Source organism: Chlamydotis macqueenii, chromosome Z (assembly GCF_036417535.1).
Source record: "Chlamydotis macqueenii isolate bChlMac1 chromosome Z, bChlMac1.mat, whole genome shotgun sequence".
Classification (NCBI taxonomy): domain Eukaryota; kingdom Metazoa; phylum Chordata; class Aves; order Otidiformes; family Otididae; genus Chlamydotis; species Chlamydotis macqueenii.
Window position 1 is genome coordinate 10,591,452 of NC_141593.1, and position 26,038 is coordinate 10,617,489.

The 26,038-nt window shown below is 39.0% G+C and overlaps 1 protein-coding gene across 1 annotated transcript in view; it reads right to left on the reverse strand.

The window, feature by feature from the left end:
- Window positions 1–9,675: 9,675 nt before the first annotated feature.
- The window catches only part of MTMR12 (myotubularin related protein 12), a 36,742-nt gene continuing 20,379 nt past the window's right edge, over window positions 9,676–26,038 (reverse strand). Inside the window, exons 9-16 of the mRNA XM_086770977.1 lie at window positions 25,318–25,424; window positions 23,046–23,170; window positions 19,436–19,514; window positions 17,749–17,819; window positions 16,095–16,267; window positions 14,978–15,145; window positions 13,905–14,066; window positions 9,676–12,862 (exon numbers count right to left, since the gene is read on the reverse strand). Of these exons, the coding sequence (XP_086627103.1) occupies window positions 12,287–12,862; window positions 13,905–14,066; window positions 14,978–15,145; window positions 16,095–16,267; window positions 17,749–17,819; window positions 19,436–19,514; window positions 23,046–23,170; window positions 25,318–25,424 (1,461 nt within the window). The 3' untranslated portion in view covers window positions 9,676–12,286. The remainder of the gene's footprint in view (window positions 12,863–13,904; window positions 14,067–14,977; window positions 15,146–16,094; window positions 16,268–17,748; window positions 17,820–19,435; window positions 19,515–23,045; window positions 23,171–25,317; window positions 25,425–26,038) is intronic.

Genomic DNA, 26,038 nt, shown 5'->3' on the forward strand with positions numbered 1-26,038 from the left:
TTCTATGGAGTTATAATTTACAAGATAAATAGTGATTAGAACAGTGTTCTTGTTGTCTAATTAGAGAGTACTTGTGTTCATTCGGCAGTGTGTGTAGAATAAATGTCGATTACTTTTGGTAGGTTTACATCCTCTAGTTATGACCGAAGACCCACGCAAAGAAAATCAGATAATGAGTTGCAATTTTAGAACAGTAAATGTGAGGCAAACAGAGCCATGGGGTCAGTCAGGGCAAAAAATAAGGATTTTGGGAACCAGTGATCATGTCAACTCAGCAAAGGTGTGTGAGCAGCTAGGCAGAGGAAATGGAAGAAAAACCTAGAAATGTTTGGCAGAAGCCATCTCAGAGCCTCTGTAAAGACTGCTGTAAAGGAGATAAAGCTGCACTTTTTACTTGCCTTGTCCCTGAGAAATCAGCCAAGTGCTTTGTAATGTCCATTGTGTTCCTGGTAGAGGTTGCATACATTGCTTGTGCTGGACAGTTTGTACTTCTGGTGGCAGCCAGGAGGTTGTGATCATAGTGAACACCAGAAAATTTTTAAGTTTGGCACGGACGATAATACCCTCTGTAATACCTTCTATCCAGGGAGCAAAAACGATCGCTAAACATTTGTAGATTAAACATGCAGACATCTTTGCGTTACACTTCTCTTCAATTCATTAAAAAGTCAAACCAGAATGGAAGCATATCTAATTAGCTTGTTACATTTAAAGTCGGCTTTGAAAACATGCAAGAATGAAATTTTGTGCAACGCAAGTGTTAGAGAACACTATGTCTCATTGTCTTGCTGTGAACTACTTTGCACAGTTGTTGCCATCACGACCTGCTAGACACCAAACATGGATTTGATTAGGCAAAGGGAGAAAATTCCTGAAGACATTTTTTCAAGGGGGTGCAGTTGCTCTTAACTGGGGGAGTTCAGAAGTGAGACTGCTCAGTCAGCAGCAGAGCACTCCACCGGCAATGCCATTTTTCTGTTTTGACCTGTATTCCAGGTGCCCCCATTGAATACACGGCAGAAAGCTTGAGAATATTTTCCTGTGAACATTTTCCCATAGGGTTAAAACAAATCAAATGTGGATTGATGATTTTTTTTTTCGTTAATTCTGCACTGTATTGCATCTGTGCCACAAAATCTGTGTTTAGTATTGTAAAATGATATTATCGCTAGATCATTTCTTTGTGATGGCTTTTAAAGAGATTCCACTGGGTAACACTTTACCATCCATGCAAATATTTATTAATACATTTAATGCGAAAGAACTGTTATTCAAACGGAAACCTCTTCATAGGGGATATGCAGGGACTTTTTAATTTAAATCTAGACTTCAGATTACATTCTTAGTTCAAATTAAAGTAATAGGTTGAATAGTAGGGACAAAGGCCATTTAGAACATGTTAGCAGCGTAGTATATGTTGATGAGCATTTGAGCATTAAACACAGCATTGTCTCTGAGGTTAGCCAGTTATTTAAAAACTTGTTGCTGTCCAGTTGAATAAGTACATTTTTGCAAATACTGATTGCATTTAAGAGTTCATTAATGATCTATAAATATGTACTCGTGTAGCACCAAACAGAAGACTACCTGCACATGACTAAGTAAAGATGGTATACAAGATCTAACCATGAGACACAGAGGAGTGTGATTTTAGAATGTCTCCAACTTTTTAATACTAGAAGCAATCACAGTGAATTCAAACAGGGCAGAAACCTGACTAGTACTCAGGAACTATCAGAAAACTCATGATAAAGCAGTAATTTTGCAATCAGCCTTGTATGTCTATAGCATGCTCATGTTTCTGCCTTTTAGTGGATATTTTCTCCCTGAAAACTAGATTGAGAGAGAAGACTGAGGATTTGAGTCTTAACTGTTGAAGCCAAAAAGAGCTAAATGAGCACCTGAAATACACAGTATAGCTGGAGAGGTTTTTTTTTTCCTTTTTTTTATCCTAGAGATCCTGGAATGGGGAAGGGGGACTCACTAGACAAATGCCTCACCGACTGGAGAGTGAACTGGCAGCTGAGTACATTTCTCTGCATGCCCAGACATGCAGCAGCACTAGGAGAGAGCCAGTGAGCCTGACAAAAATAATGTTGAAAAACTTGGCACGAGAAAGTTCTCTAAAATACTTTTCTATACCTGGGAGGAAAAGGAAAGAAAGTGTAAAAAGTGCTTGCATTGCTTGTTCAGTTACATGGACTCCTGTCTTGCTGATGGCCGCTTACTTTTGCATTATGTTTTTTTTTTTTAGAGGTACTAAGTTGTTGTGAAAGTTAGCTTTGAATGTGGCAGAAGCAGCTTTCCTTTTCTCTTGAATCCATTTACCATTAAATTATATCTTCAAGCCAGGACATTGATACCTGTCTGCCTCAAAGCCTCATGCTTAAACTAACAGCAGTGTGTAGCAAGTGGCTATCAGATCACTTTCCCGTGCTGATGCAGGCAGTTGCAGGACTAGCTACAAAACATAGCCTACCTTTTGGGCCTCCCAAAAATCTGCCTTCTACAGCTACCAGAGGTGGTCTGATGCTCACAGCAATAAGCTGTGTTACTGAAGCCAGGATTAGATCTTCAGGACTCCAATGACTTCCCATGGGAGGAGAGAGAAAAAAAAAAGGATTAGCAGCTGAATTATCACCAGTCGCAAATTAAAACTGAAGTTAGAAACAAAAACTCAGTGGGGAAACCCAGCTGATGATTGGTAATAGAAATATATCCCACAGCCTAAGAGGGTGGCCCTGGCATGGTCCAGGAGTCTCCAAACACCACTTATGCATCTGCAGGGGAGGCCCTCAGCTGCAGCGGGGAATGAGAGAAGCTGCACAGCATGTCAGTGTTTTCATCTGCAGAGACAGTAAGTCAAGGTCTCTGGTTTATAAGTCATCTTTGGGAGAAAATATAAACCTCTTTCTGCTCCTGCTGAGATACAACAAGTGACATCTGAGCTTTCCACATTTACCACAGAGTATGTCATACTGATGAGTCAGCCATCTATATCAAGGTGTTCTACTTTGGTGTGTATGGTCTTTTCTCACTAAATGTTTTCCCTAAGGTTTACTGAGGCACCAGCTTAATTTTCTTTGCCAAAGGATAAAACAATGATTTTACTTAACAGCTATTTACAATACAGTAAGTCCTTCAGAGAGAAATTTAAAAACAAACAAACAAACAAACAACAAACCTTGCAAAATCCCCTAAAAATAACATTAGTCCCATTGTTCATATCCTACATTATGGAGCAGCAAATGCAACTCTTGCGTTTCTGCAGAACAAACGCATGAGCAGAGACACTTAAGTTTTACTGGCCTGAAGTGTAAAAACGCACCTGTGGCTGAAATCCAGCAAGGTGATCTGCCACTGCTTACAGTAGGAGAGCAGGACCAGGCACTACGCCAAAGCAAAGAAAGCACTCCCTGTCCTGGAAGCATAGTCTCACTCTGAAACACAGCTCTGTGAAAAAACAAATTTAGGACTTTCCTTCTTCTTTAAATCAAATGGGCTCTGTTTTCCTAGCTGCAAACCCAGCCTGGAACTTAAGAACCAACTTGTCACTTCACCATCAGTCATAAACATCCTGCAACCGAAACCAAAGCATTACTTCTTATAACCAAAGCACTATATCTGCACAACCCCAGGATTGTAAATTGGTATCAGATATGGACGTCATGTTTGAATATGTGTTCACTAGTCATTGTTAAAATAAGGTTAATACAAGGTGCTAAGTGTTTCTAACATCCTGTTCTCTGACAGGAGCTATTTCTGATGCTTTGCAAGGCCACATTGCTCTTAGCTATACTACTGCAACAGAACAAAAAGAAAAAAACTTAAGCAAATAATTTTTTTGAAGGTACTCCAAGCTGACAGTAGCAGGAACTTAATTTTGCTGTTAGCATGAGAAAATATGTCATGGAATATACAGGAGGACCAAAACTGTTTAAGAAAGAAGATGCCTGAAAATCACACCATAAAAGCTTCCCAAAAACTCACACACACGAACAGATGCTGTTAAAGGGTGCAACTATTTAAGTGTTTGTGGTGGGTTGGCCTTGGCTGGCAGCCAGGTGCCCACTGAGCAGCTCCGTCACTCCCCCTCCTCAACAAGGCAGGGGGAGAAAATATGGGAAAAGGCTCATGGGTCTGGATAATGACAGGGAGAGATCACTCACCAATTACTGTTGTAAGTAACACAGACTCAACTTGGTGAAATCAATTTAATTTATTGCCAGTTAACATCAGAGTAGGGTAATGAGAAATAACAACAAATCTTAAAACACCTTCCCCCCCCCCCCCCCCCCTTCTTCCCAGGCTCAACATCACTCCCGATTTCTCTACCTTCCCCCCGCTCCATGTGGCACAGGGGCACAGGGAATGGGGGTTGTGGTCAGTCCATCACATGTTGTCTCTGCTGCTCCTTCCTCCTTAGGAGGAGGACTCCTCATCCTCTCCCACTGCTCCAGTGTGGGTCCTTCCCACAGGGTGCAGTCCTTCAGGAACAGATTGTTCCAGCGTGGGTCCCTTGTGGGATCACAGGTCCTACTGGGAGCCTGTTCCAATATGGGCTTCCCACAGGGCCACAGCCTCCTTCAGGCATCTGCCTGCCCCGGCGTGGGGTCCTCCCCGGGCTGCAGGGGGATCTCTGCTCCTCCGTGGGCCTCCATGGGCTGCAGGGGCACAGCCTGCCAGACCCAATACTTTGCTTCTTTTCCCCAACATGTCCATGGAAAAAGGCCTAATCCTCATTTCCTCACTTAAAGGCCTTCAAGTGTATTAAACAATTCCTTTTCAGCCCTGTGATTAAATTTACCTTTTCAGCTCCAGTTCAGTATACTCAGATATTATTTAACTAACTGAACATAACTTTTCGAAATAAACTTATTGGCGGGTGGAACAGCTGTATACAATGCTCCTCTGACAAATGCAAAGATGTAAGTCAACTTTTCCCTCTGAGCGTGCGTTGCAGCTGGAGAGACATCTGCCTTATGACAGTGGAGCTGGTAGGCAGCAGGTTCTGCATGAACAGCTGAGAGGGAAAATGTTCAAAAAGGAGAAGGAAGTCTACCAGCCTAGGCAGAATATTACTGTCAGCAGCCAGCACCAGTAGGGCTATTATTACTCTAAGATCCAAAGATTACGAGGAAACATTTACGCTCGGTCATTTTCTGCCGCCTAAGTGAGTCTGGATCCCTGGTAATGGTATTTCAGCTGTTTGCAGCATCCATTATTACCTACAGAACTCCAGAGGCTTTGCATGTTCCTACAGCCTCTACTTAATGCCAAGACATTAAGTAACGGTTTTACTATTACTGTATTTCATTTCAGTAACTAGCCCTTTTAATCATAATCTCTGCCAGATAGCTATTCAGCCGCAATTTGAATCATAAAAAGGGCCAGTGCCTCAGGAACGACACCAGGTAGATAAATATCGCCAGAAAATGAGGGTCTCTCAGAATGGAGAGAGTTTGATCCTACACCTGAGACAGATGATGAGCTGTGTATGGACAAAGCACATCACCTACATTAAATCTAAATAAAAATGAGATGTAAACAAGGAAAACATGCTAAAAGAGCTCGGGACGGGGGGAGGAGTAACTAATCAGCTTAGCTGTACATGGCTGAAGCTTAAAAGAGAAAAGTTGGAATGCATCAGGAATCCAAAAATCACTTTCCAAGTGATATTTGTTTTCAGATTACAAGTCAGAACATGATTTTGCTTTTCAACAGCCGCACTCTATCACAGCCTAATCACAGCCTGGGCAGCATGATGGTATTTAAAATCTCTGCCAATCCAAACCAAAGCACAGCCTAAGGAAACAACAGGCCTGAAGAGCATCAGAGTGTCTTCAATGACCATAGATTGAATTAATTGGTTTGTTTACCTTACCGTCTTACTGTAGCAAACAGGTCAGATCCAATTCAGCTGTTCTTTAAATCACCCTGTAAGGCTTCCACAGGCAACCTCAAACAAAAGCTGCTTTGGGTTGTGTTTTCTTCTTCTTTGTATTTCTTTTTTTCTCAGAAGTGTTAAATAGCTGCAATTAGCTGTGCATATTATTTACAACATTTCAGCTAGCCACACATTAGATGTGGTTTCCAGGATTTATCTCTTTTTCAACAGCACGGCAGTTTGAGAGCCAGATTTACTGCGTTTGTGGTTCCACCTTTCACCTCATCTGCTGGAACTGGGGGTTGTATATTGAAAAGGGCATCCTCAAAAAATTCACTCCTGTTGTTTCCTCGTGCACCCCCGTGGGGTGATTTGGCTCAACAAGCTGATCTGACAGAAACCTAATCCACAAAAGCAAAATATGTATTTCCATAAAACCCGCTGGCAGCTACACGGGACTAACAGCAAAGGTGGCGGGAGCGCACTGCTGGGCAGTGCACAGCAGGACCCCCTTTGGCAGCCGTCTGCGGTTGCCCCACATCAGGTACAACCCAAACCCAAACCCTGCTGGGAGAACAGATCATTGTTCTTCAGTCACTTATGACTCTTCACTGCAGGCATCAATACAGGAAAGTACTGAAAGCTACAGGAACACACTGCATTAGAAAACACAGCTTGGGATTATTACTCTGCTTTTTCTTTGATGCATTTTTTTTGCTTGTGAAAAATGCTGCACTGGAGGATTTTACTTATTCTAAATAATCATACCAGAGCTGCCATGCTCCATATTGGCAGGGAAGTGAGGGACCTTGTACTTTGAAAAGACTGGATAATTCATCTGTAGTGCTTCTTGTCTGGCTTTCAGACATCACCTCAAGAGAATGCAACAGGAAAAATGATGTAGAGATGGTAGGTGTAAAACCAATCTTTTCCAAACTTAAATGAATAGCCATCAGAAAAGCATGTCAAGATTTTTTAAAGAGTGAACCTACAGTGGAAAGTCTGGGATGGGAAACTGGAAAATGCAGGAAGTGTCTTGTAGGAAACAAACTGGGTTCATCTGTGCAGGGAACTTAAGAAACTTGGTAAGGAGCATCCTGTTTTGATTTCTGAATTGGGGTCATAGTGAAAGTTGAAATAGCTTCTTGCATCATCACTAAAACATGAACCAATGAGCACTTACGCCCTCTGCATAAGATTTGTTTCTCTGTCGTCACATGCATGCATAAACATGCTTTAAATCAATGTCTGTAGAAACACAAAGGGAAGTGAATACCACTGACTGCAAAGTGAGCTGGCTAGTGAGCCCACAAAGCTCTGACATTTAAAAGCTTACTAGTATTTTACTAGTGAATATTTACACTCTTAATTAGCAAACCTGTACGTTAATTCTAAATGTTAGCTGTTTTTAAGTGGAAATTTTCTCCAGATGGGAAGAAAAATAACAATAAGGATTGTAAGTGACCTTTCAGAAGTCATACAAACATCAGTTGATTTCCAGGAAACTCAGCGGTTCCCTAGCCTGAACTTTGGCTCCTACAGTGTAATGAAAAGTTTATTTCAGAACACAAAACCAAACATTACCCACGATAAAGAAAAAAAAAAATTGCATTATGAGAAATCTGGGATACCTGATCTGACTGTAAATTAGCAGATTTTCCTATTTGGGAGTAGCATTGCTTTCAGCCTGAGAACTGCAGATTTGAATCACGCCTGAGCTGCAGGTACAGGGTGGCATGTTAGCAGCAAGTTAGTAGCCATGACAAACCTATTAACTGCTGATACAGCACGTGACTTAAGAACAGAGAGGAGATGGATGGAGGGAGGACTGAAGATGCTATGGTATGAGCATGGGTAGGAAATGCCAGAAGAACAAATCAAGTTGAGAGAACTGTGGTATGGCCAGACAAGACAAAGCCATGGGAAATCAGTCTTCATAGTTCTGCTGTTCACACAAATAAATTAACAAATGCACCTCCTAGGTAGAGGTTATCTGCCTGCTTTAAGCATCCAGGCATAATCTATTTAATTTTACTGGACTGCTGAAACAAAAACACTGAGAAACCAAATGCTCACTGGAAGTGGAGTAATATGCTGCAATCGAGCAACAGCATTTACAGTTCCATAGGGTTTCCACATGAGGCTTCCCCATAGTCCAAAACATGGCAGCATCAAACATCCCTTGCCTATACCAACACTTGCCAAGATGTTAACAGTCCTCTATTAACCTCTTCTCAGCCTCCACAACACATTTAAAGCTGATACTGTTTAAAGTCAAACTTAACCTCCAGAGCAAGCCCCTCTGGGACTCAGAAATGTTTGCAGTCTCTACCATGTTCCTCTAACACAGCCTGAACAACCCCATTTCTACTCCTTTTGTAGTCAACATGGAGGTGCCCTCCTCGCAGAATTGTTTCTCCAGCTCAAACATCAGCTATCCTCACTTTCTGTGTCAACTCCTTTCCAAGATAACTCTACTATCCCACCAGGTAACGGTTCTGCCATCCTGTACATGCTGACAAAGCATTTGTCACAAGTTAACTTTACTATAAACCAAGATAAAGGACCTGAGAACAGGAGAAGGGTTTTGCCCCTCCCACCTGCCCCCACCCCAACCACTAAATTCGTGCTGGAAAAGCATATATAGTCCTCTGTATAGAATGCTGGTTTTGGCCTGAAGAGTTCACTAATCCATCTCCTCCCTCTCCTAGAAAATGAAGTCTATCCCACATAATTTCTAAACAGGGTTTTATGCAAAACCTAGCTTGTCTCAGGGGAGTACCAGGCAGTAAATACTACGTATGAAGTTTCCAGCTAGATTAGAATGAAGCTAACCTCTTGTGTGACAAAACTAATCTCTCATTAAGACATCCACAGCAGAAAGTATTCTGCTGCCTTCTGAAGTTACAATTCCATGCTTTGAGCTTGAATGGAAAAAGCTTTAACTGCAGCAAGAGATCAGGAGGCCAAGTTGGGTGTAAATACCTTTATAAAGTATCTGTTTGCATTACAATATGGTGTCCAGCAATAGCTGAATGTTTTCACTAGTGAATGCAGTCTTAAATCAAAGCCAAGTGGTCAAAGTACACGCACTGATCTTTACAAGATGTGGGCGAGGCAGAGGCACACCTTGTGTTGCACTTCAACCTGGCACTTCACAGCCGCTGTGTAAGCTATTGCTGTACGAGACTCCAAAACCAAGTCTGTTCAGTCTTGTAACACTCTCTTTAGAAATACAGAAAGTGGCATGATTTTTGAATGTGTGATTTCCACTAATGCTGTTTTTGTACAGAAGTTCATAATTTGCAATCTCTAGAAAAAAAAAAAATCAGAAGTTTTAAATTTGTACTCTGCAGCTTACTGTGACCATCTCCCAATCCATGCTCAAGACACATTCAGTTTGAGAAACACCCCACTGTACCGATTTCAAGAAGTTGCTTAGTTTAACATTTTAAGGACAATGTTCCCCTTTAAAATGGTGGAAGACAAGTACATTGCTAAGGCTGAAATAAACAGAGTTTAATAAACCCTCAAATACTGACATCCAGCTGACACTTTCTAAACCACCTTAGTAGCTTTCCATAGTCATCCTACACAGCCCTGAACTTTCCTCTTTCCTGAACTGACACCACCTCTCTAGTAAGCATAGCCAGGTCAAAACTGCACAGCTTCCTCCCTGTAACAGTCTGTGAAAACCCAGCGTGTAACCAGGAAAGCCTTCTCACTGCAGATTGTCAAGTTTGCTATGATTTAAAGCATCACTTGCAAAATATAAGCTTAAACATATATTCTCATTGCAGGACAAATATGTCAAAAGTATATTTTATTGACAGTCTCCCAACAGCCCACTAGAGAGAAATAACAGTATTAAAAAAAACCCAAACTGTAAAGCTTCTAGCTTGCATTCAGTGTAAAATCCTGGAGGTATAAACATAAGCCTGGAGTAAAAAATATTAAGTACATTGCCAATCCCACAGTGCAGAAAACCAATAACAATGGTATTTACTCTACATTAGAAGTGTTCTCATGTTCAATTCCACATATATGTTTCTCTTCTATATAAACTTCTGATAACATGTACAAATAAGATGTCCAATCTGTTCTCTAACATAAATATGTAATCTTAATGACTGAAACATTACAACAGTTTGATCAAAAGTACAGAAAAAATCAATTTAATATTTTTTTTTCTAATAGCAGTGTTTAAAAAAACCCTTGAACCCGGATGACCTTAAAATGATAGGCATTCATTCACCATAAAAATGCATTGGTCATTCAACATGCACAGTATTATTGCGTACATGAGTCACTGGAACTACAATAATAAAGTCTGAACAACATGTGCAGGACAGCCCATTCCAGCAAGTGCTAGCTGTATGATCACAGAAGAAAGTGTAAGTACTAGTGTATTTTAAAATAAAACACTACAAACTCAAGTCTTGTCCTCACGCTACTAGGACTTAAGGCAATCAAGACTCGGAAAGCTTCAGTTTGGTGTAGTTGCATTAAGTTTTCCCCCTTTCTCCATTAGTAAATTTTAATATGTTAAAATAAATATTTTTGAGGACTGCTGATAAACTTTTGCTATAAATATTAATACAACTCAGTGTGAAGTGACTGACCAGTAACACAGCATAATATCCCCGATCACACTGAGCTGATCCAATTTAAGCAAGTTTCTCCACCAGCTAAGTTTTCCAGCATGGATTTCTAAATTGGTATGCAAACAGAGAAAATATTCAATGTCTACCCTCTCAGTCTAACTGATTTTATGACTTGCATTCATTCTTGTGGCATTCTAGAACTTAAGCATTCAAAATAGATTTGACAGTCACATAATATTCAACTTTACAGAAGATGATTATTTGCAGTAAAAATACTTTATATATAAACATACATGCAGTAGATCAAGGTCAAAAGGCATTTCTTTATGGCTTTTTTCACTGAGGTACTGTTATAACATCCAGTAACAGGATGCAAGTGTTCATATAGTATGAACACCACATTCATAAGCTGTACCACCAACTCAAGACAACTGGCAACAGCCTGCAAAGCCAGCTTCACTGTGGGATTACAGAAAGAAAGTCCTCCCTTCTATGTGGAAGGTCTCAGTGCAAGCTACAGAAAGCCTCAGAGGCAACTGGCATAAATGGGGAAAGTAAAAATGAAAGTTTCACTCTATTAAAAGGATAAAAAAAAACTACTGATGGCAAGTTAGAATCTCAGTCAGGCTATTTCTTACAATTAACAGCAAATATCTGGGACTTAATATTCCAAGGCAGTAAGTGCATATAGGACAGCAGCCATGCAGTAGGACTTAGTTGTAGTTTAGCCCCACTCAGGACCAAACTACACAGTCCCCCCGCCCCATCCAGTGGGACAGGGAGGAGAATTGGTAAAGAAAAGAAGGCAAAACAGTGCAATAGCTCACAGCAGATCCTGATGCCTGGTTTCCTCCCAAGCATCAGGAGATTCTCCTCAGCACCCTCCTCACTTATATACTAAGCATGGTGTCCCATAGGATGGAACAGCCCTTTGGCCAGTTTGGGTAAACTATCCCAGCTGTTGGCTAATTAGTCAGCTATCCCAGCTGTGTTCCCCAGCCACAGAGGCCACCAGCTCCAGTTCCTCTCCCAGCTCAGGTGAAGGTTAACTCTATCCTAGCCAGAACCAGGACAGACTTGAAATGTGTAGTTAAGCTCCTGCATCTGATCCTTAAGCTGAGTGCATGCACAGGCTTAGAGCAGCCAAGCTGCTATTACAGGTCCACACAAGGTGAAGTGCTGCAAGCCAAAGATTAACGCTGTCAGAAAAGATGAGGTTGCTAAGCACATGACTTCAGCTGATGCCACAGTAGACAGAAAACTATGGGTGACCACAAGTTTATTCATCAGATGTAAAAAGCTTATTTGTGAATACACGTTTTATTGCACCTTCCCCTATTTTACATGAAGGGCAGAAATGTAGATGTATTAACCGTTCCTAGGCACAGTACTTCCAATTATAGTACTCTCAGCTTAAGGGGAAGATGTTTTATGTTAAAATAGTGATTGTTACTGTATGGATTTAGTATTCCACCTTTCCATCAGAAAATAATGGTTTTGGAGGTTTTTTTTTCCCCTCCCAAAGTGGCCACACAGCTACTCGAGCCTAGAGTTTTCTTACATCTATGTTAAAAATGTGTTTCTGCAATACATACTGTTAGAGTGAAATGGAAGCTCAAAATATGCTCAGTTAATCATGGCAACTAGTTCTTTCCAACCAGTTTTTTTTTTTAACCCCACACACCCATTAAACAGGCTGCATATGCTTGAGTGAGTTCCTTATACAAGGATACAGCACAACATTTAGAACTCAGAGCTTAGCCACATACAATTCATACTTTATTTTACATAGACTTTATAACATATCACCACATAGATCAACAAATTCATCATCCCTCTTGACCAAGTCCTCTTCATCTTCCAAGTCTTTCCACGTGCTAGTGGGTAAAGCTGGTTTGATAGACTGTCTCTGAAGTAAAGCAAATGGAAACAAGGATGACAAACGAGCAGAATTTCTCAGCAGTGGAACAGAATGTACATCTCCAGAAATAGCTTGACTATGTTCTTCATCCATTTTCACCTGCAAGCTTTGCACTTCCTCCATCAAGTCCAAAATCTTGGCAGTTGTAGCGATTGTACCACCACCGTGAAGCTGGGCTTCAGGAATCCATCGTAAATACCGTTGTGCCCACACTTTGATTTCAGGGCCATCGATGCAAGGCAACAGGAGACCATGATAGTCAATAGGTTTACTATGCCAGCTATCATAAAATTCCCTGAAGCTATTAGAAGGTTCATCTGAAGAATTTATGAACTTGCCAATTCTTTTACCCAGAATGTTTTTAATTAAATGATCCGTTTCCTCCCTGAAAAATCCTCTCTTTGTGGAAGATTTTGTTTGTGTCAATGGCAAAGAGAGTTGCCGCTGATGCTTTAAAAGTAAAGAAAAGAAAAATATAGTGAGATAAATATTGATGGGACTTAGAAAACATCTTAAGAGGAAGAAAAGCATGACTTTTATTCAGAAAATATTTATAAGCAACAAAGTCACTTAAACACAGCCACTGCTTTGCTACAGGATCTAAAACTGTTACTCTTTAGTGGCTAATATGCCAAATACTTCACACAGCATACTTAGTATTCCCAGATACCTTCCCTGCACTGTAATCACAGCAATGAAGTAATATTGAATAAAGCATTTTTATTTGAAAAAGGAGAATTCTTTGCATAGATTCAAGTATTAGACTTCCATGTCTGGTTTAAACTAGCCACACAAGCCACACAAATCAAAGAGCACTTGATTTAGAAGTTTTTATACAGAGGTTACTCATCACATCCCGCTGCGTAAGAGCTCACCAATTAATGCTGTAGATGACACTGACAGTGTCACTCAAGCATGCTTTGCACAGAACAGAATTTAATCAACAGGGATATTTCAAACTAAAGAGGCTACCCCCCAAAAAGCCTTTTTCTTACTGAATTTGTGCTACTTTCCAGTAATGACAGCCCACCCATAATCCTCCATACCCTAGACAGTTTTTGTGGTTGTTGGTCACCATCCTCTCCAAGTGCATGCACACACTCCAGTTACACTCAGACAAAAATTAGGGAGGCAATTATAAACCTGATATGTATTTCAGTTAGATACTCTGTGGAACAACAACATAAATTCACTTCAAACATGTCAGTGCAACTCACCTGGATGTTAACTCTCATGAGTTACCACTACACTTGCTCAAAATTATGAAGAAAACCCCTACGTTCACAGCTATGCATAGTAACTGTAAAGCCATTATTTATAACTGAGGGTGGATTATTGGATTATTAAGATCCAGGCGAGTCTGATGTGTACACATATTCTGTCAATTAAAAAAATGCACCAATACTTCCCCTGTGAGTACATTTGAAGTATGAGTTTTGCAAAATATTTATAATTTTAAAAAACCAAAGCAGTTAAGCACAACATATCTTACTTTAAATCGTGTAGTTTTACGTTGACTTTTATCTGGCTTTGGCTTCTCTGCATAAAGAGGGTTGTTCAGGAAAGCCTGGGCCTTGGGGTCAAACTGCACAGACCAGTCCCACACAGTAAGAAATCTGAAAGGACTGCTTTGTGTCTTGAGGCCTTCACCACTCTGCCAAAACAAACAGGTCACAATTAATACTGCTAGAAAGGAATTCTCACCACGTCAAGGTGAATTTAAGAAACTGGCTTTTCATAGAAGGGGCCACAGAGTTGCAACAACACTCATGATTTCTATACATTCAATAGCAGAACATTATTAGATGTGAGACACGAAGGCTCTGTCTATATAATTTTCTGTAACTTCAGACAGTATTTAATTTCAACAGTGCAATCAGACATCACTAAGAATGCCTTTTCACAGTTGAAAATAAGATTAAGACATCTGAGGAAAAAATAAAGTTTTAAAAATTGGACAGGAGACAAACTTGAATTCTTCAAATGCAAGGGGCACGTAAGGATTTGTGGTATAAGCTTCTCCAGACTTCAAAAGTAAACTGCAGTTACGCAGTGCTACTAGTTTAAATTTTATGATCAATGCTTTATGCAAGACAGTGATCCTCACTTTTTTTTTTTCTTCAGACTCCATGCAGCCTTGCAAAGGATACTGCAATTGCTTCCAGCTTCTTAGGCTAGCAAAAAAAATGAACCAAATGTGAATCAACATTCAGGAAATGTTGACTTTGGAATAGAACAGAAAACACTATAGAATAATTCTATAGATAACTTATTCTGCAGGACAGCAGAATATTCCTCTTAGGTTCAGGAGCTCCATTTTCATTGAAGATCAATAAACATGAACTCACAGCCACACATTAGAAGTAATATATTCCCTCAGTTATCTTCTTTTTGTCATCATAAACTCCTAAGCCCTGAATTTGACTCCTTAGACACAAAGCTGTACTCACTCACTCTTCAAATGAGCATGGAAAAACATGTAGGTAGGGAATTTTTGAGTGTTCCTTGCTTGTTGGTCAAATCTGGTCTCCAACATATTGCATCCATAAAATAACAACCTCTTACCGTATTAGTGTCTTTTTGATGTTGTGAGTTGAAGAAGAAAGTGCTAAAAATAGGCACATAGAGGCTGTCTGACAAGACAGTTAAGTAAGTTTCTGTGAACTCAAATGCTGGAGGATACTGTTGTACCAACTGCCAAACACAATTTAGTAGGAGCAGAAAAACAGGAGCCTAAGTAAAGAAAATACTGCATCAGTTTCAGAAAAAAATTCCACCATGCAGACTATTTAGTTTACAGTGTTTAGTGTCTCCAAATACAAATCTTAAGGAAAACAATCTGGTTAACTACAGAACTGCTACATATAACTTTGGTTGAACTCTGAAAAAGCATCATCTGAGGTACCCTTGGCCAATTGTTGACAGAAGATATGAACACTTTCTAACTGCAATTTGCACTCATTTGCTTTGCCAACTTTAAAAGGTTGCATAGCAGTAACTTTCATAGCAAGTTAAACTAGTTTATGGCAATTCCTGATCAGAGCTAGTCAGTTTACACTTACTATTTCCATTCTGTATAGCAATCTCATCTATTTCCAAAATAAAAACAAAAATGGACATGCAAGACTGCAACATATAGCAATATAGTAGAAAGTTTAACTCTAGATGTGACAAGAATATGCAGTTCACTTGAGTTACTTCTATGTACACTACTAGCATTTAACCCAGCTTAAAAGGACATTAGATACATATTTTTCAAAAGACTCCAAGATTGAATGGACAATTCCACTTATGTTTTTTTAGTTAGAAAGATATTGCTGAACTTTCAACAGCAAAAACAGTGACACTGTAGAAAATATCAACCCATAAAACAAAACAAAATTTTTCACAATGAGGGTGGTATAATACTGGAATAGGTTTCCCAGAGAGATGGTGGATGTCCCATCCCTGGAAACGTTCAAGGCCAGGTTCAACAGGGCTCTGAGCAACCTGATCTGGTTGGAGATGTCCCTGCTCCTTGCAGGGGGGGTTGGAATGGATGGCCTTTATAGGTCCCTTCCAACCCAAACCATGCTATGATTCTATCCTTAAGAGTAATGAGAACTTCTGGACTGACATCTAAATTCCTCCTTACACCAAGTAAACTTCTAAATAATAAGCAAAGTAATGAAAAAAATCATACCTCTTCTTTGTCACTTTTATGTAAGTGGTTGCAACGATCCAAAAAGCCATGTCCTCCAACTACCCACTCCTTCTGAATAAGGCTCTGAAACCCTGACTTTGTTCTGCTGTATGAATCCATCATCACTTGAACCAGACTAGAGATTACACAGCATAGATCAGTAGCACGCTCTTCTACAGAAAAGAACAGAGACCATATTGTCTAAGTCACTGTTATCGTTAACACCACTCAGGACCAAGCTACACAGTCTCTTGCTGACTCCCCTCCACCCTCCAGCTGGACAGGCAGAATTGGTAAAGAAAAGGCAAAACTCGAGGGTTGAGATAAAAAACAAGTTTAAGAGAATAACAGAAGAAAATGAAACAGAGATGGAAAACAAAATCCAATAACAGAAAATACTGAAGCACTAATTTACAGCACAGTAGCTCATACCAAATCCTGATTCCCAGCTCCCTCCCAATTAGCAGGAGACTCCCCTCAGCACCCTCCTCACTTATATACTAAGCATGGTTTCACATGGGACGGAACAGCCCTTTGGCCAATTTGGGTAAACTATCCCAGCTGTTGGCTAATTAGTCAGCTATCCCAGCTGTGTCCCCCAGCCGAAGAGGCCACCAGCTCCAGTTCCTCTCCCAGCTCATGTGAAAGTTAACTCTATCTTAGCCAGAACCAGGACAGTCATTCCTAGAACTGAGTAAGAAAGTGAAGTATTGCTAGCTCCACATAAAGAAAATTGTGTTTCAAGATCAGAAATGCAGACAATTTCTTGCAAGTGATATAGCATAAGAAAGAAGTTAATCCATGTTTCCAATATTTCCCTTTGTAAAAACATAAGGTTTCTTGTACCTTTATACTAGGATAATACTTTGACAATAAAACCTGTGAAAAAAGCTTTTACTACAACTTTGATGCCTGTGCCCTTCAGTCTCCCACAATGCACATACTGCCCCTTCTGCCCTATGCTCCCAGGTCAGCTATCTGCTCTTACCCTTCCTATCCTGCACACATCTTTTCACAAGGTGTGACATTGCCTCCTCATGCAACATGCATTCAGGTGCCTTCCAGAAACATCTTTTCCCCATGCTAGGTTTCTCAAATGACAGTGTGGAGGATAAAAACAACTACATTACTAATCCAAAAATAGCTCAGTGGTTAACATTGAGTTTGGTTTTCCATGTGATTACTTTCCTCATCCTCAAGACATGTAGAATAATCACATCTTTCATGTATTTTTGACAAAGACTACATAGTATTCAGTCTGTATCTAGAACAGAGAAACATACTTTTAGAAAGTTTTCATGCTCTTCTTTGATAGGTGTCCCCCTTTTCCCCTTAAAGTACAACAAAAGGTCTAGGAGACCTTTAATAAAATAAGTTAGGAAACAAGAATGCATAAACAAGAGGTAGTATGACTCTCATGGCAATTTATCAACAGCTTTCTCATTCACAACATATTTCTCTTAGCCTGTAAGTATGCTTATGTTTTTTTAACTAGAGGAAGCATTTCCAGGAGTGTGAGATATTTAGGTGTCTGGTACTTTGAGTAAGCTATACAGCCTCTACCACAATTAGAAACTTACAGCTTAAGCTGTATCTAAAGAAATTTGAAACAACTTTTAAAAACATATATAGGATGATATAATTAAATTCTTACCTATAAGGAGAACATTTGTATGCTGTCTTTCCAGACACTCAGCAACTTCTATTGCTTTCCTCAAGACTCGTCTGTTGTGGAACAGGAAAAGATAAGTGAGCATTTTCACAATTCAGTTTCTTATATTAGTTTCCCCTAAAAGGGGACCATATCACTGAAATTTGACTAGTCCTTTAAAACAACAAAATGCTCACTTGTGTAAGTGAAGAACTGTTTAGCCTCATTGGTCATGCATTTCCAGTTGTTATCTTTGTACACTTGTAATACAATACTTTATCCTGGATCAATAGCAGCCATCACACACACACAAAAATATTACAATTGCTAAAAGCCAGATCTTTATCCTGGAAAGAGTCAATATCACCACACTTATGTTGTTATCTACTACACAATACATTTCTCCTGTAATCTGGTTTTAAGAGGCAGAGGGAAGGATCAGAAATCAGCTCTTGTAAACATGCAGAAAAAAATTATTCAGAGATTATCATTACACAAGGAAGACTGAGAGGAATTAAAGATCACATAAAATCACATATAACTTTGTTGGTTTCTAGACCAATCTCTTCATAAAGTTAGTAATTTCCAGCTAAAGCCTGCACACAAATTAAGATTCTTGCAACTGCTTAGGTCCCTAATAGAAGCTGACACTATTTCCTAAGTGTGGAGTTGTCATATTCTTTGTTCTAGCATCTAGAAAAGCTAAGAAGGCATTCCTACTAACTGCAACAGCCAAGAAAAGGCTGATCCAGGAAGCAACTGGATCCAAGTATGGAAATGACCAGTCTCAAAACAATGTAAGAACAGGAACTTGGTCTGGCATTTACTTTAAACTACTTGTAGGCTTGGTTATGTCAATGCATTTTGCAACGTATGATCTTCACCAGAACCTCTCATTCAACAAAGATTTAAATTCTCGACTAAGGAAGGAATAACTATCAATATTTGTTGATTGTTATTAAGACTAGAAAGAACAACCTGACTGCAAACAACTGATGAAGTGCTTCATGGTAGCAAGCTGATCACAAAATAAACTGGCAGACAATAGAGCTAGCACAAAGTAACACTGAAAACAAATAAAACCCCTCAACATTCCACTGTAACAATCCTTAAGTTAGCCAACACCATTCCAACACTTACTCACTGTGGACTGCTGAGAGAAGAAAAAAGAATTTGAGGAAGAATCAGGAAAGGAAGGGGGCAAAACTGAGAACTACTGTCATTTTACAACTTTGGTGGGCTAATATCTTGAATACTGCAGTTCATCCTGTCCTAAAGGATATTACAGAAGTAGAGAGCATAGAGAAGAACGGCAAGGCTCGTCAGAGACAGGGAATAGGTTTCATGCAAGAAATAAATAGGATTCTTTAGTTTGGAAAGAAGGTGACTAAGTGCAGGATGGAAATTACTGGATCTGTAAGTTTGAATAGGTTTGCTGGAAGAATTGTAATTGGAATGATCTGCTACTTCTCACATCCTTTAATGTGGGGGGCTTAACACAAGCCTGAACTGTAAAAATGCTGTCTCAAGTTGAGAAATAAGGTATATAAATGGGACAATAAGTCTGTCTTAATTTTCTTTCCTACTGGAGGTGAAGAATGTAATCATATTTCAAGAAACTAGCTAGAAAACCTACTACAAATACATTTAACAACAACTCAAAACCCAGAAAATTATAGATATAGCAAACCTGATTATCTCTAGCCAGTTTGTGCTCTCCAGTAATGAAAACCATTTCACATCAGTTGCCCAGAAGTCTGTACTGTTATCTGCAAAAAAAAAAAAAAAACAAACCCCAAAATTGGTTTGTTCTCATTTATGTAGTGCTAATTAACAGACATCCATTGTATTAGTCTTCAGTTATGAACTGTTACAAAACAACCAATACTAAGGAGTCAGTAAATCTTAATCACTGTTAAAGTAAACACCCTATAACTGAATGAGGAAGTGAAGTAGTTCTACAAACACCAGTAGTGTTTTATGGCACCACAGGCTTTTTGCAAAAGTATGCTGTAGGTTCACAGCAACCAACCAAGTGAATAAATCTGTTGACAAAATGGGAAAGGAAAAGAAAGTAAGTTTAATCAGAGATGGTTCTTCCAAGTTCCAGTTGCCTTGCATCTAAAGCATGATCTATAAAAAACTTAACATAAGGAGGCTGGATTTTGAAAGTCATTACCATTAGAGCTAGAAATACAAATGGGTTTTAGAAGGGGGTCACACAAATTTATGGGATGTAAGACCACCTGAAAAAGGTTTTAAACAGTTTTTTACTGTCACTGAAGAGGCATTAAAATTCATAAAGGGAATAGCTAAGATAAACCAAGAGGTGAGGTGTAATACCACAAAGTCATTAAACTCTTACGAATTTCACTTGGATTTTTGTAGCTGGTTAAATGCAACCAAAATCTCCATTGCTTTTACTTCTACCAAAGCCAGTATTCCGAAACTGTAAAGCTCTCACAAGCTGATATGGTCAAATAAAACCACAACAGATTATCTTTCCTGCATAAGACACAAACCTTGAAGCCCAAGCTCTACGACAATTCTATTGAGAAACAACTGAGATACACCACACTTCCCTCCTTCCTTGACCCTCTCCCAATAGCTTCAGTTCTGGTTGTTTCTCTATAACTTCATATGCTTCCAATGTTTACTTCTAACACATACTAACTTCTGTCTTGTTTTCTGCAGCTTGCATCTATGATCCCCAAGTGCATAGGCATATATCTCTCTAACTCCTGTAGCTGCTCTGCCTCCCTGCCTGCTCATGCCCCTTATTCTGGTCACTATATATTTAAGAAAAAAAAATTCTTTCCCTGATTCATTTCACTGTGGCCATACAAACTAGTTCTCCACAAAATAAGCATTAGAATGCATCTTCAAAGCTCTCTAGTCAGTTCTGGGGTTTTCTCCAATCTTTTCTGATTAACATCTTCAAATCCGCTTCCATCTTTTAAATATTATATCCTTTAAAGTATGTACATTACAGTACTTTAGTTAAAATACTCTTTCCTCCCCAGTTTACCTCCTTCCATCCAAGTTTTAGAATAATCCTTTGCACTGAAATCTCATGTTCCATATAGCCTGCCATTGCTATTTGAAAATCTTCTGTTCATTCTGAATAAAAGCAAAATCTTAGTACCAATTTCTAATCCTTCAAAACCACTCAAAAACCATGATAGCAAGGAAAAAAAACTTATTTTGTCTTTTTTTTTCCTGTAGAAATAACAAGCTTTCACCTACAGTGATAACATTTATATTCCATACTAAAGTTTTCTTTAGTTGTCTTACATTATGGACAGTAGAGAAGAGTTTTACTCAAAAACATTGAGTAGCTACTTCAAACGTGGCTGTTTTGTTTGTTTTGTTCAATCATGCTCAACTACAATTATACTCAACCACTTGTATGCAGGCCTCTACAAAGAACTGCTTGGTCTAGCAGCTCTCCTCCAGCCAATCCATCTCCAAGTCAAAACAGGAACTTCTTTTTAAAGGTACAACAAAACACTTGCAGGTATTTTGCTTAATAACATCACAACAGAGAGCAAGTTTTCCCTTCATTGCTATCTTCTCGGACAATGAAGAAATATTCCACTAGGATTTGAGAACTGAAGTGTTCAAGTCTCACTTAAGGCATGTAGGGAAATGGCATACACTAAGACTTGTGAGCAGCCTAGCAAAAGCAGCATCTGCCTTTGCAACATTTCAAATAAGAGGAACAATTTAAGGGGATCCAAGCTTTCCCCATCAAAATCCCCTTACAAGCAGCTACCTACTATTGTGGTTTCTGCTTTGCTTAATGAGCATTTTTATAACTGAAACTTCAGTTTGGGCATGTGCTCAGGAAATTTAAGTTACCCTGGAAGTTACCTAAATCAAATTAACTAGGCACACATAGAACAAAAAAAGAGTTAACGTGTTCCAGCTTTGAAAAATAGTAGTAAGCTAGTGAATTCCTGTAGGATCTTAACATTTCTGCAAGAAGTTACTGGAACAGTTTTCTCAGACTGCTAGTGCATAGTACTATATTCAGTGAGCTACAGTCTACTAACAAAGCTCATTTGAAAAGTTGTAAGACAAAACCACTTACTGGAATGTAGTTTTAATATATTCCCTTTTGCTTCAAGTAATGTAAGATAAAGATACAATTACACCATTGAAGCATGCAATATATCCTGAGAGATGATAAATGACTTAAATTCAAGCCCTGGTGTTTTTCCAATAGGAGAGAAGTTACCAGAAACTACATGAAAGTATTGGTAATTGTTTTTAACTCCTAAGATTCACTGTGGATGTGACAGTATATTCTGGACAAAATCCTCAATGTGAAACTCTGCCAAATACCTCATATCTTAAACTTCTTTTCAGAGTGTTACTGAAGTTTTTACTACGTATTTACGAGAAACCGTTCATACTAATTTGCAATCAATATCAACTTACCAGCTAATTTCCACGTATAAAACCAATAGGACTTAGATACTGCCTGGAGGCTACACTGCAAATTTACAGTTCCTTAACGATGATCAGTTATGTCCACCATCAGTAGCCACAGGCGAATGGCCCCAGGGTTCAGCATACCAACAGACAGAGGTTATTGCAACATTTACCCTCATTATTTTGTAGAAGACCCTGTGTCCAAAATGGCTCAGTGGCACACTGCACAGTTGCACAGTGGTGTGGAGCTTTTTTCATGCCAAGAGGTGAGGTCAAAATACTGCTTCATGACAGCAAAATAGAGTCACAGAAAAAATGCTGAAACTCTAGATTATACTCCCATTTTTACTCCTTGCAAGTGGACTTACTATTTACAGTAGTCATGTTTAGCCCTACAGCCAGAGCACTAGGATTTTAAGCAAACTCACACTTCATATGTTTTGCGGTGTGACTAGTTTATAACAAAAGCTAGGGCAAAAATTTATTAGCATTTAGACTCAACTCTTGACATAGCACAAAGGCTTAAAAGGTTAACACTTAACATTCCATTTCAATGGACCACAGAAGATTGAAAAAAATCTCTCCCATGAATTTCAATCCAGCTAAGATACAAACTCCATAGTCACTCCCTTTAAAAGTCATTTTCAAATACTGTGACTGCTCAGCAAGACGTAGTAAGTCTAAGAACTACAACTCTCCATTAAGGTGCCAGTCATAAGCACAGCTACATATTTAAAAGACTTTTAACCACTGTCAAAAATAAGACACCAATCAATACAAGGACTGCATTCATGAGACGTAAAACAATATTGTTACACTTTGCATCTGTCACTTCAGAGACAAAAGACTAAAGTTTGACTTACCTATCAAAAACAGCTGTTTAAATCTTGTGTATGCAGTCTGGATATCTTGCAGAGACGGAAGGCTGCTTGACAAGTCATCTGTCTTCAGAAGTTCATAGGGAGGTTTGCTAATTGTCTTATAGATTCTAAATCAAATCATCAAGAGATTAAAGCCTTCTGCTTCACAAGTCAATAGCTTCACCAGCTATTATCACTGAAGACAAAGTTAATAGGCATGGTTTGGGAAACAGCTGTAAGACCAAAAGATATACACCTTGGAAAGCAAAGACCTCCACAAATTTTAAATACTGGCTGGAAGCTGGCCTACAAGCTTATGACACGTTTTGCTGCTCTTAACTGTTACACTGACAAAATTATCTTCATGCACATTTATGCAGTTATGAATACTACAATCACTACTTGATTTTTACTACTGCTTCTTTAGTATTGTCTTCACTAGACACATCAAAATTACTTTACTAGCGGGCTATTTAGAGGTGAATCCAGAAAGAGAAGATGGATAGAAATACCCGAATCTCCCAGTAGACACTTAATTTTTCTTGACTTTAACAAATTACATTCTAATACCTAGCTGCCAGGTCTGCTAATGAAACATACGAGAGAAAAAAAAAGCAGCAACTTGGACTTAAACAAGACAATATACCTGCCTTGTACTTCCCTACGGATCTGCTATTATTTTTCCCTAGGAGGAGTGGAAAAAAATATCAGGTCAGATGAAGCTTTGGTTTGGACTCAGAACGTCCCCTCTCATTCAGGCTCCAGAGCTCAGATAAACATCAGCTTAGTAAATACCTCTGTGTCATGTTGTATTTTTATTGTCAGGATTTGGAAAAAGCTGCTCTAAGTCATACTTCAGAAGTGAAGCCTTGTAGGCACTTGCCGAGAGAGGACAGAGTACTTGGTTTCCTGTACATTGTAGCACAGAAGACTGCTTTAAGTGAGAACTACAGGAGTTCACATCAAAAATGCATCAGGTAAGAGAACCAAGGGAAAGCAATCATTTGTCAATTACAGTACTTCTTCCAAATTGAAATAAACAATTTGTGCTAGAAGATCTGTCTCTAAACAACTTTTCCAATAAAAGAAGCTGTTAATTGTAAACATCTGCTGTGTGCTTGAGTTCAGACTACTATTAGAATGGTATGTTAACACACCCTTATGGACAATTTGTAGATAAGTTTTTAAGTATTAGTGGTTAACCACCACTACACCACTAACAAAGAAAACCACTAATACTGTCCCAAGTCCAGATGGCCACAGACAAGAAATCAAAATATGAGTTGATACTTTGTTACAGCTTACTTTTTAAGTTTTACTTGAAGTTTTACTTACTTTCACACTATGAAACAGCATTACAAAGAGCTACAAGTCCTGTAAACTTCCTCATTTGAGGGGTGAAACAGAGGATCTGCAGGAAGGGTCAAAAGCCTTTCCCATGCAAGGATAATTAATTTTAAAAATAAAAAAAAAGGTTTTAAGAACCTTATTCTGTTAGTTCTGTGTGATTAACACACCATCTATGAGGAGAAATGAGCTAGTGGTGAAACAGGACAAACAGTCCATACTAGCCTCATCTAACAGCTTGCTACTAAGAAAGAAGTTCTCTTCAGGACATCCAATAGGTTAAAAAAAGCCAGAACAAAAGAACAACAAGTCATTGCCATAACTCTCAGCCAGGCAGCTGTGCTCTTCCCCTTATGTTAACTTTGGCATTTTTCAGACTGCTGAGCTAATTCAGCTCACTAATGCAGCTGAAGCTGTCTGCAGTCACATCTCAAAGTAGCAGAAGTGAACTGCTAGATTGTCTCAGTTGCTTTAGATTACTTTAGTTATTTAAGAACACAAATCTAGTTCTGAAAAAAAACAAAAGAGTTCAGTGAGATTTAAAAACTCTGCTTTCAAGTACACGTTTAGAAATGCAGTCTAAACTTCACTTACTAGCAAACACAACTGAGACCATCTGCTAATGATACTTTAACTGTACTTAAGACCTACAGGCTTTGGTGCTGCTTTACCTAATAACAACCCATAGATTGTACAGAGATTCACCTGAGATATATGTATTTCTACAAATAAGCCTTCAGTTACAGTCCTGCACAACTGACCAATGCTGTTAGGCCAAGGGCTTAAACTCCCTCCACTACTGAAAACTACTTCTACATCTAAAACTTGTTTCCTGATGCGTGCAAGCTTAAAGATACAGCATATATGGAAAAAGAGAAGCAAGGTCCATACCAAGCAAAGTGTTGTGGACAGAATAGCTATTACTGACCCATCCAAGAAGGCTTTTTGCATTTGTGAAGCGCTGTCATCCTGTTCTTTGGGAAATGCAGACATTTTGAGAAGAGCAGCACCATTATGGCAAGACCAACACCAAATCTACAGAAAGACATTTACCAGGTGATAAAAATTGGTAAACTGTCCCATACAAAGTATTTGCTTAAGTGACTGATTACAATAAATTTATCTGTGCTGTGTTTTATTGAATTTTTGGTGTATTCAACAAACCCATCAGCAGAAGCAAACGTCTACAGCAAAACTACATGCCTCAGTACACTGTGTTATCACTTTCAAGTTAAGCTTTATACAGGCACAAGGAAATACAAAATGTCAGATCATATCAGAACATGACTTTCTGAACTGTGCTCATAGGTGAAAAAAACTGATCAAATATCTATGGCAAATTATGTTGGAAGATATGACACAGCAACATGACTCTTGCAGGTAACTCATATTAGCAATCAGTTTATCTACACTTTCTTTTAATTCAGCCTTGAGATAACTCACAATAGATATGCTACCATACACTTCTGTGTGAGCTACACATAAAGGGTCATCTAGCCGTATGAAATAAGAAATTAAACAAGAACTACATAACTAAATCAGATTCTGTAGTTACAGGTATTTCTTGCAGCAAGTCAGTCCTCAGAGCTTCTTGCTTCCCTTTACATGTAACTTCTTGACTCACATGCGCTGCTTGAAGTTCTGAAGCT